The sequence below is a fragment of the Chiloscyllium punctatum genome, chromosome 11 (genome assembly GCF_047496795.1).
Source record: "Chiloscyllium punctatum isolate Juve2018m chromosome 11, sChiPun1.3, whole genome shotgun sequence".
In the NCBI taxonomy this organism is placed as follows: Eukaryota; Metazoa; Chordata; class Chondrichthyes; order Orectolobiformes; family Hemiscylliidae; genus Chiloscyllium; species Chiloscyllium punctatum.
The window spans coordinates 71,795,437-71,814,079 of NC_092749.1; the positions used below are offsets into that span (position 1 = coordinate 71,795,437).

General features: G+C 44.5%; 1 protein-coding gene across 2 annotated transcripts in view; it reads left to right on the forward strand.

Annotated features, from left to right (window-relative positions):
* Positions 1-18,643, forward strand: part of LOC140483094 (uncharacterized) — a 130,384-nt gene that overhangs the window by 89,486 nt on the left and 22,255 nt on the right. For both annotated transcript variants that reach the window (XM_072581032.1, XM_072581033.1), the window contains exon 7: positions 8,496-8,558. In XM_072581032.1, coding sequence (XP_072437133.1) covers positions 8,496-8,558 — 63 coding nt within the window. The remainder of the gene's footprint in view (positions 1-8,495; positions 8,559-18,643) is intronic.

An 18,643-nucleotide genomic window follows, 5' to 3' on the forward strand; every position in this document is an offset into this window, starting at 1 on the left:
ACCTAACAATTGTGGTAGGTAAGTTACTTGAGAAGATTCTGAGAGATAAGATATACATGCATTTGGAAAGACAGGGTTTGATTAGGAATACTCAGCATGGCTCTGCGCATGGGAGATCATGCTTCACAAATTTGTTAGAGTTCTTTGATAAAGTGACCAGGAAGGTTGACAAAAGCAGGGCGGTAGAAGTAGTCTATATGGATTTCAGTAAGGCTTTTGAGAAGACCACATGATAGGCTGCCGTGGAAGGGTATGTGGGATATTAGAAATGTTGTTTTTGCAGATGAGTGAGGGGGTGTAGTGTTGGGGGGGGAGGGGAAGGGGAACGTTATACAAACGGTCACAGAATTCTTGTAACATGTAGCATGTAGCATACTTGAGGCTAAGACTTTAATGAATATAGAGGGTCTTTAAAGAAAATAAAGAAAATAGTTTTAATCTAGGAAATAACTTTAAAGTGTTGTAGTTGACCACAAAAAGAAGCAGCAGGGGTATTTCATAGTAAAGCTTATAGTATGATAAGAGAAACTGGATAAAAGAACAAGCTGTAACAAACAAGGAATAAAGAATGCAGACAAGGACAGCAGGATGGCCAGATAAGAAAATAACTAGAGAAAAAAAAACAGTGAGGTAATCGGCTTATGATAGGATGGGAAAAAGGAGGCATGATTTCGCAACTTGTAAACTGAATAAGAAAGCTAATATGTTCTGTTTTCACACACATTTCTGCTTGATTACAGAAGCATCCGGTACTTGCAAGGCTGTAATAAATTGTTCTTGTTTCCAAGGCTTTGTCTCAGGCTGATTGATTTGTGAGTGTGCTCTGTTTCTCACAGGTAGATCACATGGAAAACAAGAGTGAGCTGGCAAATTGGATATCCAATTGGCTTGATCGTAGGAAGCAGAGGGTAATTGTGGAAATTGCTTGGCGGACTGGAGACCTGTAGTTAATGGCATGCCTTAGGGGTCCGCACTGGGTCCATTGCTGTTTGTTAATTATATCAATAATTTGGATGTGAATGTACAAGGCGTGATTAGTAAGTTTGCGATGACACTGAAATAGGAGATATCGTGGACAGTGAGGAAGGTTATCAGAAGTTGCAGCAGGACCTTGGTCAGCTGAGGAAATGGGCCGACAAATGGCAAATGGAGTTTATTATAGATAAGTATGAGGTCTTGCATTTTGGAAAGTCAAATCAAGACAGGAGTTTTATGGTGAACGGTTGTGTCTTAAGGAGTGTAGTGGAACAGAGGGACCTTGGAGTTCAGGTGCACGGTTCTGAAGGTGGAGTCATGGGTACACAGGGCAGTGAAGGAGGCTTTTGGCACACTGGCCTTCATCAGTCAGGGCATTGAATATAGAAGCTGGGAAGTTATGTTGCAGTTGTACAGGATGTTGGTTGGTCCACACTTGGAATATTGTGTCCAGTGTTGGCCACCTTGCTGGAAAGGATGTTATTAAACTGGGAAGAGTACAGAAGAAATTTACAAGGATATTGCCTGGACTCAACGGTCTGAGTTATAGGGAGAGGTTGGAAAAAGCTAGGACCTTTTTCTTTAGAGCATAGGAGACTGAGGGGGGTTCTTATAGAAGTATATAAGATCATGAGAGGCATGGATAGGGTGAATTCACTCAGTTTTTTTCCCAGAATTGGGAAATCAGACTAGAGGGCATCAGTTTAACGTTAGAGGGGAAAGAATAAAAGGGAACCTGAGGGGCAACTTTTTTACACAGAGGATGGTATGCATATGGAATAAGCTGCCAGTGAAAGTGGTTGAGGTGGGTACATTAACAACATTTAAAAGGCATTTGAACAAATACATGGACAGTAAAAGTTTAGAAGGACATAGACCAACTTCAAGGAAATGGGGTTAGCGTGGATGGGCATTTTGGTTGGCCTGGACCAGTTTGGGCCAAAAGGCCTGTCTTCATGCTATAAGACTCTATGACTCTAATTCTGGGTTCTTCCCAAAATAGAGGGAAGACATGTAAAATAGAAGTGCATATGGGTGCAGCAGTTTCCCTGATTCCTAATTGGTATACAGGGAGAATTGAAGGCTGTCAAGATCACACTACAGATGTATATGGAACAAGTGGTGCCATTGAAAGGCTGTGTACTAGTGACAGTACAGTTAAGGGACCAGTGTGCCGAACTGCCACTTTATGTTGTAAACGCAAATACCCGGCATTATTTGGATGCTTCTAGGTGGAAAAATTAAAGTTGAACTGGGGCATGGTTAATATGTTGGTGGACTTAAACATAAGTTTGGAAGATATTCTAAACAAATACAAAGGTGTATTCCAATGAACCCTGGGGGAAGTGAAAAGAGTCAAAGCTAAATTACAGTTGAAGTGGTTTGGCCTAGGAGTCTGAAGATGCATCCGGTTACCATATGCCATCCAGCCTAATGTGAAGCAGAACTGAAATGGCTGGTGAATCTGTGAGCATTGGAACAAATAACCACCAATGGATGGGCCACTTCCATCATTCTGTCTTAAAAGTAGATGACGCGGTGAGGATTCATGGTGACTTTAAGGTCACAGTCAACCCAACCCTGAGTGAGGATCAATACCCACTTCCACTCATAGAAGATCTATAAAGGGGATGGCCGGGGGAAGAAAATTCTCAAAAGTGGATTGTTGGCCTACCTACAGATGGGAGTTTTGATTAGATTAGATTAGACTAGATTCCCTACAGTGTTGAAACAGGCCCTTCGGCCCAACAAGTCCACACTGACCCTCCGAAGAGTAACCCATCCAGACCTATTTCCCTCTGACTAATGCAACTAGCACTATGGGCAATTTAGCATGGCCAATCCACCTAGCCTGCACACCTTTGGTCTGTGGGAGGAAAAACCCACGCACTCACACAAGGTGCCCAAAAAGATGCAGGCCATCATGAAGGCCCTCAGACCAGAGAACATGTCTCAACTGAGATTGTTCTTGGGGCTTATCCATTATTATGGCTTGGATCTGGCAACTGTGTTCAGCCCCTACATTGGTTCTGGCAAAAGGCCAGCTATGGAAATGGACCCAGGAATAGGAGGTGGCTCACCAGAAGGTGAAACAAGTCCTAGAAATTTCATTAGTGACCCAATGATGCCCCTACAGTTAGTGTGTGATGCCTCACCTTATGGCATTGAAGCTTTACTGTTGCACATCTTACTGAATGGAAAGGAAAGGCTCATTGCATTCACATCAAGAACAGAAATAAAGCCAGAGCAGAATAATGCATAAGTCAAAAAATAAGGATTGTTTCCTTTACAGCAGGCACTTCGTACTTCTGGCCGACCACAGACTGATAACCTCCAATTTTGGGCTGTATATGAGGATTCCGTTAATGTGGCAGCAGGAGTTTAGTGTGGGATATGAGAATTGTTATTCCTCCCCTTTTAAGAGGAAAGATGCTGGAACAAGTGCACTAAGGGCACCTGAGCATGATGTGAATGAAAGAGATAGCCAGGAGCTACTTCTAATGGCCAGAGGTGGACTCCCAGATTAAGGAGAAAGCAGGATCATGCAAATCCATGAGTAAGGAAGTTGCTGCCATTGTTGCCCCTTCACCCATGGGGGTGGCTTCAATCACTGTGGCAGCAGATTCAAGTTGATTTCACAGGATCAGTAGAGGGATAGATGCTATGAATGGCTGTGAATGCCCACGCCAAGCGGTCCAAGATGGTGGTCATGAAGTCTCTATCAGCAGGAGCAACACTAGACTGAATGGATGAAATATTTGTCAGGTTTAGGAATCCCAGACAAGTGTGAGTGACAGTGGTCCATAGTTTGTGGTCGAAACATTCGAGGAGTACCTGGAGGAAAATCACTGAGTCAGACATGTCACCCTGCGACAAATGGCCAGTCAGAGAGATTTAGACAAACCTTGAAGCAGGCCTAAAAACCTCACCAGGCATCCCTAGCACAAATTCCTCCAGTTCATAACAAATAATTGAACCCAGTTCCTCATTCATATACAATAACTAAGCAACATTAAAAGAACAACAGACATGCAAGCAGGTGTTTTACAATGTTATAAAGCGGAGGTTGACCCCCGCATGAGGTATTTCCTCCATAAGGAATTCCTCAGAAACATGCACAAATGACAACCCACTGTTCGCCAGCTTCCTTAATGTTCAATCTCCAGCTTAGAACCATGTCTGACTTACTGCCGCCAGGAGAGACCAGAGAGATGGTTAAGCGAAATCCAGAAGGACAGATGGTCAGATAGACAGGAACCTCGTAGTCAAGGGTATTCCAAAGAGGAATTGGTTGGCCTGGAATTACACACGTCTGGGGAGAAATGGATCCCAACGGTGGTGGTGGCTCAAACAGGACTGTTGTCATGTATGGTACAGACTAGAGATGAACTGGTTTGGATGAGACCTGTAACCAGCAGATCACTGCACCCGACCAATGCGGGGAGGTCCCTCAGAACACTGAGTGGTCCATTTGGGACCAGTGATCTTGACTGAGTCATGAGTCTCTGAGCCTGGATTGACCATTCCCCCGGGGGTGGGGGTGGGGGGGGGGGGGGGGGTGAGGGGGGGGAGAATACTGCAGTCACAAGGACGACAACAGCTGATCAGAGAGGGCTGTGCCTGCAGTACAACAGTAGCTTCCTGGTGCTCGGAGACTGCACTAGAAAAGGTTCCTGAGATGAATCACCAACCCCTAAGAGACTGATCATATCAATACAAACTGTAGACAGAATGTCTTTTATTTAGGGAACGATTGTTTTTAATGTTCTTATAAATATTCCTAACTGTGTACCTATGTTGACTTCAATGCCTGTATCATCTTTTTAAATGGTTGTTTGTGTTGATTAATGGGGTTTTGATTAAAATAAAGGGGTGGGGGTTTATGTATGTAGTTGTGCTGCTTCCCCTTTAAGAGAGCTCGTCAAGTGACTTGCAAGGGGCTCTGTCTAGAGCTGTGCAAGTGTGAGCAACTAAAATAAAGTGTTGCCGTTCAGAATTTTACCTGTGCCCCCTTGTCTGTAATTCAAGTGAATTACAATTTGCTTTGCAGCTCTTAATTTTTAACATAAACTGGATCTTGGATGTGTTTCCAAGGGAATCTTGAGGTGACTGAGATGGAAGCGTTTGCAACTGCTGGGGCTTTCCAGCTTCAAATATAGCAAACTCTTGCTATATTTGAATCCCACCGATGCCACCATTTTCTCTGTACAGTCTTTCATGCAAAAGGCTAGCACTCACTCTAGCTTTGCCACTGCACACACAAGACCGATGAGTACAATCCTCACTAACACATCCATCATGCCAAGTCAAGGACTGTCATCCACCTCCAAAATTACTGACCCTTCTTGCTCTTTGCATTTCCTATTAACTCATTGTCACCTCATCACTTCTTCTTATGCATTACCACTAACTGCTCTTTCATTCACTTACATCAAATTCAATCCCTCCCTTCTTCCATTGCACAAAAAACTGGTCTATTCCACCGACTGATCCCTCAGCAGCTTCCTGACTGATCTAAGTGTCATCTACAGTTTGCACCTTGACCTGCAGAACTGACCATGACCAGCATACTGCACTGGAATAGGATCAGCCCCTTGACTAACAGTGGTGGTACCGATTAACTGACTGTAGTCCCCCTTCACCCTTCAAAGCATTCTTCTCAATTGTTTTTCCCACCTGGTCATTTGCTTAAAGCACATGCAATGTGTTTGCCATGTAAACTGTTCATCCCTGTCTGATTATTACATTTACTATTTGAGTGCTCTCTATTTTCATAAGCTACTTGTCTTCTCCTCTGTGCTACAAAGCAAGTTAAACTGCTGATGCTGACAGCTTGTAACTGAGTGCTGAACATCTTGTGCCCTGAGAAAATAATGTAGCCCAGACAAGGATCTAGTTAGAGTTGGCAGTTGTGTTTAAGGATTATTCATTGGATGTGGAGACTGGTGGGGTGGAAGGTGACACAGGGGGACCCAGTCTATATTGTGTTTGGGGGGGGAGGTTTAGATCAGTGGATTGGGAAGGGATGCAGTGCAGTGCAGTACAGAATAGGGGAAAGCACGTTGTTCAAAGTAGATGGACATCTGGATGCTTGGGGGTGGAATGTCTCCTCATCCGATCAGATGCAGCGGAGGTAAAGGAATTGGGAGAATGGGATGGAGTTCTTGCAGGATACTGGGTGGGAAGAGGTATAGTCCAGGTAGATGTGGGAGTCTGTGGGTTTATAGTAAATGCCGTATGGAGACTGTCACCAGAGATGGAAATGGAGAGGTCAAAAAAGGGGATGGAGGTGTCTGAGATGGACTAAGTGAATTTGAGGGTGGGGTGGAAGTTATGGGTGAAGTCGATGAACTGCTCTGGTTCAGCCTGGTTGCAGGATGCTGTCATACATGTAATGGTGGAAGAGTTGTGGCACAATGCCTGTGTAAGTACTGAAGAGGGACTGTTTCAAATTTTATAAAAATCCCAAATATGGAAATAATTTACATGGTATTCGTAACAAATAATTGAACCCCGTTCCTCATTCATATACAATGACTCAGCAACATTGAAAGAACAACAGGCATGGAAGCAGATGTTTTAAAACATTGTAAAGCGGAGGTTGATCCTCTGAGAACTAAAACCGAAACACTCAAAAATGAGTATTTCACCCTGTAACCTGTGTAGAGTGTAAAAAGTGGTGTAACCTGCTTTTCAGCAACTTATAGTAGTTTAATAAAATAAATCCCTGACTCTCACTTTAAAATCAACAAGTAACAATTTATTTATCTCACTCTAACAGTGAACAATTTAACTAAACTATTAACAAACCAAATAAAATCCTTCTAAATACTATTCCTGAATTAATCTAGATTCTAATGATATGCTGTCCCAATAAATACAAATCCAACTCATATATAAAAAAATTGTAGTCTGGATTAGTGATGCTGGAAGAACACAGCAGTTCAGGCAGCATCCAAGTAGCTTCGAAATCGATGTTTCGGGCAAAAGCCCTTCACCAGGAATGGGCTTTTGCCCGAAACGTCTATTTCGAAGCTACTTGGATGCTGCCTGAACTGCTGTGCTCTTCCAGCACCACTAATCCAGAATCTGGTTTCCAGCATCTGCAGTTATTGTTTTTACCTCGTAAAAAAAATTGTAGCCACTCGAAATTATAGCCGGGTTATGTGTCTTCCGGAATGTTCTGTGCCTTTCCGTCGATTCTTCTGTCAGGAATATACAGTAGTTGTATCCTTGGTAACATTATTACTGAGATGTTGCTTTCCCTAAGACATAGAGGACACTGTGAGAGTCAACGATTCTCGAGAGCTGAGGGCCATTAGCTCTTGTGAATGGTGGCTGGCTCTGGAGTCTTCATCCAACTGTCCCCTTCTTTTACATACTTGATGGCATACCAATATTTCTTATAATAGGATTGGTCCTAAGTGTCAAAACCATTTAATAGGTTTTTGGTATCTAAGTACCTGGTTCAAATTGATTGGCTAAATTCAAAAGCCTGTTGTCTTGGTAAAAACTGTTGCTTGGCCTGCTAACTGTACAACCTTTTGATACAAATGTTTCAATTTGGGTTCTCTGTGTACTTGCAAACTTTTAATCTGTGGCTCACAGACATCCATTTTAAATCTCTAAGCACAGAAAAAGTACCTGATCTTTTAAAAGGATCACACAGTGCTTTCCCCTCTTACACTTTACAAACACTAAATTCTAGTTTCCTGCCTCACAATCTACAAGGAACCTACCCAACCTTGCAACAGTAAACAGAGCAGACACATTTTTAAACTTAATTCTGCCTGATATTTTCATCAGATGGAGTCAGAAATATGGTCACTGATAACTTTCTAAGCTGATAACCTTCCAGAAAACCAAGCATACTCGAATCTCTTGTCTTTAAAAGTTTGTTCTTCCTTGGGTCCATAAAGTCAGTGTTCTAAGAGTGAAACAACATAGTATATTGCATTGCATTGGGGAAGTGATGGCCTAGTGGTATTATTGCTGGACTAATAATCCAGAGACCTCTGTAATGTCTGTGGGGCCTGGGTTTGAATCCCAACAAGGCAGATAGTGGAATTTGAATTCAGTAAAGATCTGGAATTAACGATGACCACGAATCTGTTGCCGATGGTTGGAAAAAAATCCATCTGATTCACTCATGTCCTTCAGGGATGGTCTGAGCTATGAGTGACTCGGGACCCACAGCAATGTGGTTGACTCTTAACTGCTGTTATATGAAGCACTGACAAATGTAGTCAGACTGATTACAAATATGATAATTTTGTGGAATATCAAGGATATTTATCTCATATTTAGCAGGTGTAAAACAGTTTTAAATTAGTTTCATGGTCAGTTTGCATGCATGAAAATTAGCAATGTTGACTTAATAATTTAACACTATCCACTGCATCGACAGTGTTTATATATCAAGCTGCGCATAACAAAATGTAACAGTATCCTGAAATTAATGGTTACTGTTCATCTTCTATCAGTTTTTAAGTGTTGTTCTTCTTGTAACATTTTTTCAGATTGAGAGAATGGAGGAACTGGCACCAGAAGTAAAAGTGAGACGGCAAGACAAGCTAAATGAGGTATATATTCTCTGCTATCACAAGTCAATTTGACTAATGTGATTAATATAATCTCTGAGTATAGAATAAAGGAGTTAACTCATTTATTTGTTTTAGTCCCATGGAATAGAGAAACAAAGAACAGGAATAGATCATTCAGTCTTTCAAACTTGCTCTGCCATTCAATTAGATCATGCTGACCCATACCTAAATCAATTGATTTACTTTTTGTTCCATATCTTTGTAACTACCCAAAGTAGCTTGCATTAACATTCTTGAACATTTCAGTTGACTGAATAATCACAGCCTTTTATGGGAGGTTTAGATCTTTACTACTTTTGGCATGACAATCTACTCGCTGGTGCCACAGCTAAATAGGCAATCTTTTATGATTAAATCTTCTTGATCTTATGTACAAATAATATACTCACAGAACTAGACAGTTTGGTCGACAAACTGTTACAAATATGATATTTTTAAGAATCATAGAACCCTACAGTGTGGAAGCAGGTTATTTGGCTCATTAAGTCCGCACCAACCTTCTAAAGAGCATCCCTACTAGACCCGGTTGTTGTGGTGGTTGATTTTAACTTCCCCCATCTTGACTGGGACTCCATTAATGCCAAGGGTTTGGATGGGAGCAATTTATTAGGTGTGTTTGTAGGGCGTTTTTGAAACACGATATGGATAGTCCAGTGAGGGAAGGGGGTTCAAAAAGTGTGGTGCTGGAAAAGCACAACTGGTCAGGCAGCATCTGAGGAGCAGGAGAGTCGACGTTTTGAGTATAAGCTCTTCATCAGGAATGTGGGAGGCGCCCAAGTGAGATGGGAGGGGGGTGGGGCTGGGGGGAAGGTAGCTGGGAATGCGATAGGTAGATGAAGGTGGTGGGGTGATGGTGATAGGTGATGGTGATAGGTTGGAGTGGACCGTGGAGTGGAATAGATGGGAAGGAGGATGGACAGGTAGGACAGTTGAAGAGGGCGGTGAATTGGAGAGTTGGATCTGGGATAAGGTGAGGAGAGGGGAGATGAGGTAACTAGTGAAATCAACATTGATCCCATGTGGTTGGAGGGTCCCAAGACAGAAGATGAGGTGTTCTTCCTCCAGGAGTTGGGTGGCTAGGATTTGGCGGTGGAGGAGGCCCATGTCCTTGCACGTCCTTGGGGAGTGGAAGGGAGAGTTGAAGTGTTCAGCCACAGAAAGGTGGGGCTGTTTGGTTCATGTCCAGGAGATTTCTCTGAAATGTTCCATGAGTTGATGTCCATTCTCCCCAGTGTAGAGGAGACCACATCGAGAGCAACAGACACAGTGGCTGAAGTGTTTGGAGGTGTAGGAAAATCTCTGCTGAATATGGAAGGATTCTTTGGGGCCTATATCTCTGGTGGGAAATATATCTCTGGTGGTGGGGTCTGACTGTAGGTGGCGGAAATGATGGAGGATGATGCATTGCATCCAGAGCTTGGTGGGGTGGAAGGTGAGGACCAGGGAGAATCTGTCCTTATTGAGATTGGGGGGGTGGGGTTCATGGGCGGAGATGCGGCAAGTGGAGGAGATGTGCTGGAAGCCATCTCCCAGTGACTTCTTTTGCCACCTCAAGAGGTGTAAAACCTGCACTCACACTTCCCCCCTTACCTCCAATCGAGGCCCCAAAGAATCCTTCCACATCTGGCAGAGATTTTCCTGCATCTCCAAACACCTCATTTACCATGTCCATTGCTCTCGATATGGTCTCCTTTACATTGGGGAGACAAGATGCCAACTTGTGGAACATTTCAGAGAACATCTCTGGGACACATACCAATCAACCTCACTGCTCTGTGGCAAAACACTTCAACTCCCCCTCCCACTCAGCCAAGGACATGCAAGTCCTGGGTCTGCTCCACTGCCAAATTCTAGCTACCCAAAGCCTTGGGGGAAGAACACCTCATTTTCTGCCTTGGGACTCTCCAACCACACAGGATCAATGTCGATTTCTCATCGCGCCTCCCCCCACTTATCCCAGATCCAACCCTTCAACTTGGCACCACCCTCTTGAACTGTCCTACCTGTCCATCTTCCTTCCTACCTATCCGCTTCACTCTCTACTCCGACTTATTATCATCACCCCTCACCTTCATCGAACATAGAACATTACAGCGCAGAACAGACCCTTCAGCCTTCAATGTTGCGCCAACCTGTGAGCTATTCTCAGTTCGCTCCCCTACACTATCCCAAAATCATCCATGTGCTTATCTAAGGATTGTTTAAATCTCCCTAAGGTGGTTGAGTTAACTACATTAGCAGGTAGGGCATTCCATGCCCTTTACTACTGTCTGTGTAAAGAACCTGCCTCTGACATCTGTCTTAAATCTATCACCCCTCAATTTGTAGTTATGCTCCCTCGTACACGCTGACGTCATCATCCTAGGAAAAAGACTTTCACTGTCTATTCTGTCTAATCCTCTGATCAATCTTGTATGTCTCTATCAAATCCCCTCTTAGCCTTCTTCTTGCCAATGAGAACAGGTTCAAGTCTCTCAGCCTTTCCTCATTAGACCTTTCCTCCAGACCAGGCAACATCCTGGTAAATCTCCTCTGCACCTTATCCAATGCTTCCATATCCTTCCCAAAATATGGGGACCAGAACTGTACAGAATATTCCAAGTGTGGCCGCACCAGCATTTTGTAAAGTTGCAGCATGATATTGCAGCTCCGGAACTCAATCCCTCTACGAATGAAACCTAACACACTGAATGCCTTCTTAACAGCACTATCCACCTGGGTGGCAACTTTCAGGGATCTATGTATATGCACATCCACACTACCAAGAATCTTTCCATTGATCCAGTACTCTGCCTTCCTGTTATTCTTCCCAAAGTGAATCACCTCACATTTAGCTGCATTGAACTCCATTTGCCACCTCTCAGCCCAACTCTGCAGTTTATTCAGGTCCCGCTGCAACCTGTAACGTTTTTCCGCACTGTCCACTACTCCACCGACTTTAGTGTTGTCTGCAAATTGACTAATCCATCCACCTGTGCCCGCATCTAAGTCATTTATAAAAATGACAAACAGCAGTGGTCCCAAAACAGATCCTTGTGGCACACCACTCGTAAACCGGACTCCAGGCTGAATATTTTCTGTCAACCACCACTCGCTGCCTTCTTTCAGAAAGCCAGTTTCTAATCCAAACTGCTAAATCACCCTCAATTCCATGCCTCTGCATTTTCTCCAACAGCCTACCATGTGGAACCTTATCAAAGGATTTACTGAAATCCGTGTATACCACGTCAACTGCCCTACCCTCACCTACATCCTTGGTCACCTTCTCAAAAAATCCCAATGAGGTTTGTGAGACACAACCTGCCCTTGACTATCTGAAATTGAATTGTCGCTTGCTAGATGATTATAAATCTTATCTCTTGTAATCATTTCCAAAACCTTTCCTACAACAGAAGGAAGGCTCACTGGTCTATAATTACCTGGGTCATCTCTAATGCCCTTCTTGAACAAGGGCACAACATTTGCAATCCTCCAGTCCACTGATACCAAACCTGTAGACAGTGACGACTCAAATATCAAAGCTAAAGGCTCTGCTATCGCCTCCCTAGCTTCCCAGAGAATACTCGGAAAAATCCCATCCGGCCCAGGGGACTTATCTACTTTCACTCCTTCTCGAATTGATAACACCTGTTCGTAACTAAACTCGATCCTTTCTAGTCTAAAATCTCGTATCTCATTCTTCTCCTCTACAATGTTCTCTATATCTTGAGCGAAACCTGATGAAAAATATTCGTTTAGCACCTCTCCGATCTCCACAAGGTCCACACTCAACTTCCCACTTCTGTCTTTGACTGGCCCTATTCCTGCCCTAATCATCCTTTTATTCCTCAGCTTTAGGATTCTCCTTTATTCTATTTGCTAAAGACTGCTCGTGTCCTCTCTTTGCTCTTCTTAACTCTCTCTAAATCCTTCCTAGCTGATCTGTAACTCTCCATCGACTCATCTGAACCATCTTGCCTCATCAACACATAAGCCTCCTCCTTCTTCATAACAAGTGATGCAATTTCTGTTGTGAACCACGGTTCCCTTACCTTATCACTTTCTCCCTGCCTAACAGGGACATACCTATCAAGGACACACAATGTCTGTTCCTTAAACCAGCTCCACATTACCATTGTCTGCATCCCCTGCATTTTGCTACCCCATTCTATGCATCCTAATTCTTGCCTAATCACATTATAATTGCCCTTACCCCAGTGATAACTCTTGACCTGTGGCATGTACCTAACCCTTTCCATCGCTAAACTAAACGTAACTGAATTATGGTCACTCTCTCCAAAGTGCTCACCTACAACTAAATCAAACACCTGGCCTGGTTCATTACCAAGCACCACATCCAGTGTGGCCTCCCCTCTTGTCGGCCCTTCAACATACTGTGTCAGGAAACCCTCCTGTACACATTGGACAAAAACTGATCCATCCGACGTACTAGAGTTATAGCATTTCCAGTCAATGTTGGGGAAGTTAAAGTCCCCCATAATGATCACCCTGTTCCTTTCACTCCTACCCAGAATGATTTTGCTAATCCTCTCTTCCACCTCCCTGGAACTCTGCGGAGGTCTATAAAAAACTCCAAGCAGTGTGACCTCTCCTCTCCTGTTTCTAACCTCAGCCCACACCATCTTAGTAGACGAGTCCTCATCAAAAGTTCTCTCAGCCACCGTCATACTATCCTTGACTAACAAGGCCACGCCTCCCCCTCTTTTACTGCTTTGCCTGTTCTTAATGAAAGATCTAAACCCTGGAAACTGCAACATCCATTCCTCACCCTGCTCTATCCATGTCTCCGAAATGGCCACAACATCAAAGTCCCAGATACCTAACCATGTTGCAAGCTCACCTATCTTATTTTGGATACTTCTGGCATTGAAGTAGACACACTTCAAACTACTTCACTGTCTGCCAGCACATTCCTGTGGCCCTGAAATTCTGTCCCTGTCCTTCTTACTCTCATCCTCCTGTGCACTGCAACTACATCTCCGGTTCCCATCCCGCTGCTGAGCTAGTTTAAACCCACCCAAATAGCACCAGCAAATTTCCCACCCAGGATATTAGTACCCCTCTGGTTCAAGTGAAGTCCTGTTTGTACAAGTCCCATCTTCCCCAGAATGAGCCCCAATTATCCACGAACCTGAAACCCTCCCTCCTGTACCATCCTTGCAGCCATGTGTTCAGCTGATACCTCTCCTTATTCCTTGCCTCGCTATCACGTGGCACAGGTAACAAACCAGAGATAACAACTCTGTTTGTTCTAGCTCTCAGCTTCCACCCCAGCTCCCTGAAATCCTGCCTTACATCCTTATCCCTCTTTCTACATATGTCATTGGTACCTACATGGACAACGACTTAAGGCTGGTCACCCTCTCCCTTCAGGACCCCAGAGATATGATCTGAGACATCACAGACCCTGGCACCTGGGAGGCAACACACCAACCGCGAGTCTCGTTCATTCCCAACAAACCTTCTATCTGAGCCTCTAACTATTGAGTCCCCAGTGACTAACACTCTCCTCCTTCCCCTTCTTCCCTTCTGTGCAACAGGAACAGGCTCTGTGCCAGAGACATGGGCCCCATTGCTTACCCTGGTAAGTTGTCTCCCTCAACAGTATCCAAAACGGTATACTTTTTTTTCAGGGGAATGACCACAGGGGATCCCCCCACTGACTGTTTTCTCCCCCTTCGAACAGTCACCCAGCTTTCTTCATGCCAAGGAGTAACTACTTCCCTGTAACTCTTATCTATCACAGCCTCTGCCTCCCAAATGATCTGAAGTTCATCCAGCTCCCGCTCCAGTTCCCTAACGCAGTCTTGGAGAAGCGAGTGTTGGGTGCACTTCCTGCAGATGTACTTGGATGGGACACTAACGCCATCCCTCACCTCAAACAAAATGCAGGAGGAACATTGCTCCCCCTGCACTGCCATCCCTGCTAGTCCCCATATCACAAAGTAAAAAAGAAGAGACGCTTACCTGATATGTCCCTGGTCTTTAAGGTTAGAGGAGGTGGTTAGGTGGGAGGCTCTACGAACGTAGGGTTTCGGGTTGAGAAAACACTGACTTATATAGCTGGATGGAAATAAAAATAAGAAGTCCCTCCTTTCCCAGAAACCTCTGCTCTCTGACTTCAAATTTAAAAACACAAATCAGTGAATCACTGCTCCCGGCAGGCCCCTGCTGCAAGCTCCCACTCTTCGAATTGCTGCTGCCGCTGAAAAACAGAAATGGAGGACTACATTTCATCTACCTATCGCATTTCATCTACCTATCACATTTCTAGCTACCTTCTCCCCATCCCCACCCCTCTCCCATTTATCTCTCAGCTCCCTGGGCTGCCTCCAGATTCCTGATGAAGAGCTTATGCTCGAAATGTCAACTCTCCTGCACCTCGGATGCTGCCTGACCGGCTGTACTTTTCCTGTGCCATACTTTTTGACTCTGATCTCCAGCATCTGCCGTCCTCACTTTCTCCCAATGAAGGAGGAGGTATAATTGGATTTGTTATTGGGAAATGAACCTGGCCAGGTGATCAAAGTTTCCCTTGGGGAGCATTTAGGCAATAGTGACCACAATTCCGTAAGTTTTCAGGTACCTATGGATAAGGACAAGAGTGGACCTCAGGTAAAGGTGTTAATCTGGGGGAAAGCCAACTATAATTGAATTAGGCAAGATTTGGAGAATATGGATTGGCTATTTCAGAGCGGCTATTTAAGGGCAAATCCACATCTGACATGTGGGAATCTTTTAAAGACCAGTCGATTAGAGTGCAGGACAGGAATGGCAGGAGTCAAGAAACTTGGATGATGGGGGAAATAATTAGTAAAAAAAAAGAGCATACTTAAGGTCTAGGCAACTAAAAAACAGACAAGGTCCTTGGAGACTGTAGAGAAAATAAGAAGGAGCTCAGATGGAGAATTAGGAGGGCTAAAGGGGCTATGAAATATCCTTGGCCAGTAGGGTTAAGGAGAATCCCAATGCACTTTATACACATATTTGGAGCAAGAGGACAGCTAGAGAAAGCATAGGCTCACTCAAGGATAAGGGAGAGAGGTAATGTGTGAAGTCAGAGGAAATGGGTGAGATCCTTAATGAATACTTTCCATCAGTATTCACCAAAAAGAGAGACATGAGGAATGTTGAGGTTAGGGAAGTGTATGTGAATACTCTCCAGTAGGTCAACATAATGAAGGAAGAACTGTTGGGTGTCTTGAAATGTATTAAGGTAGACAAATCCCCAAGGCAAGATAGGATCTATTCCAGTATACTGTGGAAGGCAAGGGAGGAAATAGCTCAGGCCTTAACAGATAGCTCTGCATCCTCTTTCATTTCCAGAGAAATGGAGAATGGCCAATGTTGCTCCTTTGTTTAAGAAAGGAAACAGAGATAATCCAGGTAATTACAGGTTGGTGAGCCTGACATCAGTGGTGGAGAAGCTGTCAGAGAAGATACTGAGAGACCGGATTTATTTACATTTGGAAGTGAATGGACTGGTTAGTGATAGACAACATGGGCTTATGCAGAGAAGGTCAAATCTCACCAACTTGATTGAGTTTTTTGAGGAGGGAATGATTGATGAGGGAAGGGCATTGGATGTTGTCTAAATGGCTTTAGTAAGTCATTTGATAAGGTACCTTAAGGCAGTTTGGTATAAAAGATCCTTCATGAGGTCTAGGGTGGGCTGGCTAGATGGATACAAAAGTAGCTTGGTCATAGGACACAGAGAGTAGCCATGGATGCTTTTCGGGGAATGGAGATCCATAACTGGTGGTGTTCCACAAGGATCAGTGCTGGATCTTTGTTGTTTGTAATATATGTACATGATCTGGAGGAAAATGTAGGTGGTCTGATTAGTAAGTATGCGGATGACACGAAAATTGGCAGGTTTGCAGGTATTGAGGAAGATTGCTAAAGGATACAGCAGAATATAGATAGATTGCAGATTTGGGCAGTAAAATGGCAGGTGGAGTTTAATCTGGACAAATGTAAGGTGATGCATTTTGGAAGAGCAAATTCAGGTGCGAACAATAAATGGCAGAACCCTTAGGAGCATCGACATACAGAGGGATCTGGAAGTACAGGTGCACAGATCCCTGAAAGCGGCAACACAGGTGGATAAGGTGGTCAAAAAGGCATACAGTTGGAACTGCTATAACTGCTATTCCTTTCTTATGCAACCCAGTGTTGTAAGAAAATCATGTAATAGAAACATGATTTAAACTAATGGGGCTGGAATCACATTATAACCAACACAGACTTTAAATGTTTGCACTATAGAAACTTTGCCCCCAATTCGTCAATTCTGTTAATGAAATGCACGTTATTAGCAGAATGACCTGCACAGCACATTTGCCTTTATCAGCTGGGACATCAAATATGAAAGTTGGCAAGTTCTGTTCCAGTTGTATAAAATTTTCGTTAGACCACATTTGCAATATTGTGTGCCGTTCTAGTCGCCACACCACCAGAAGGACATGGATACTTTGGAGACAGTGCAGAGAAGGTTTACCAGGATGCTGCCCGTTCTGGAGGGTTTTAGATCTGAGGAGACTTTAGATAAACTATGGAAAGAGATTGGACATATTGGGGTTGTTTTCTGTAGAGCAGAGGAGAGTGGGAGATGACCTGTTTGAGATGTATGAAATTGTGTGGGACATAGATAGGAAGAAACATTTCCCCTTGATGGAAGGACCAATGATCAGGGCATAGATTTGAAATAAGGGGCAGAGGGTTGAGAGATGTGAGGAAAACATTTTCACCCAGAGGTTGGTAGGAATCTGGAACTCACTGCCTGTATGGGTGGTAGAGACAGAAACTCTCTTAACATTTAAGTATATAGATGTGCACTGGGTATTTGGTTCGGGGGGGCTGGGGCGTGTGCCAAGTCTTGGGAGGAGTGTATCAGCAAAGTGAGGCAGAAACTGGGCAGATGGAAGCTACGGTTGCTCTCCATCGCGGGAAAAAACCTGGTCATCAGGTGTGAGACACTGTCATTGCTATTATACGTGGCACAGGTCTGGCCTATTCCCAGAACCTGTGCCGTTGCGGTCACCCGGGCAATCTTCCAGTTTATATGGAGGTCAAAGATGGACCGGGTCCGAAGGGATTCGCTGTACAAAGATCTGGGCAACGGGGTAAAAAATACACCCAATGCCACCCTCACACTGATAGGCACCTTTGTGTGTGGCTGCATCAAGCTGTGCGTGGATCCCCGGTACGCAAACACCAAGTGTCACTATGTACTGAGGTTCTACCTGTCCCTGGTGTTGCGAAGGATGGGCCTGGCCTCGCTGCCGCGGAACGCTCCGAGTAGTTGGACCGTTCCGTATCACCTGTCCTTCGTGGAGAAGTTTATGAAGAAAAACACCTTTGACCACAAGTCCATCAGGAAGTGGTCAGCACATAGTGTCCTTGAGACCCTTCGGGAAAAGGAGAGGGCGGATCCTATCGAGCGGTTTCCTGGGCAGACTGTCAAAGCCGTTTGGCAGAATGCCTCATCACCAGAACTTTCCAACAAGCACCAAGACATGGCTTGGCTGGTGGTGAGAAGGGCTCTGCCTGTGAGATCCTTTATGCACACCCGGACTCTCAGCCGCACCGCACGCTGCCCTTGAAGCGGCTGTGGGGGGGAGGAGACTGTCACACACCTCCTTCTGGAATGTGCCTATGCAGAGGAAGTCTGGAGAGGAATGCAGTGCTGTTTGTTGAGGTTCGTCCCGATTAGTGCTGTGGCGTGGGACTCCGTGCTGTACGATCTGTTCCCCAGAACGCACACCGAGACGAACATCAACTGTGCCTGGGGGATCATCAACTCGGTGAAGGACGCTCTCTGGGCGGTCCGAAACCTGTTGATCTTTCAGCTGAAGGAGTTGACCCCGACTGAGTGTTGCAGACTGGCACATTCCAAGGTCCAGGACTACGTGTTGAGGGACGCGCTGAAACTTGGGGCAGCTGCCACCAAGGCGTGATGGGGAAAGACCACCATGTAACATCTACCTGCCTAAAGAAGAACAGGGGGCTCGCGCAGTCATTTGGGCTCTGCTGACGCCTCAGCTAAAAATGTAATCGTACAG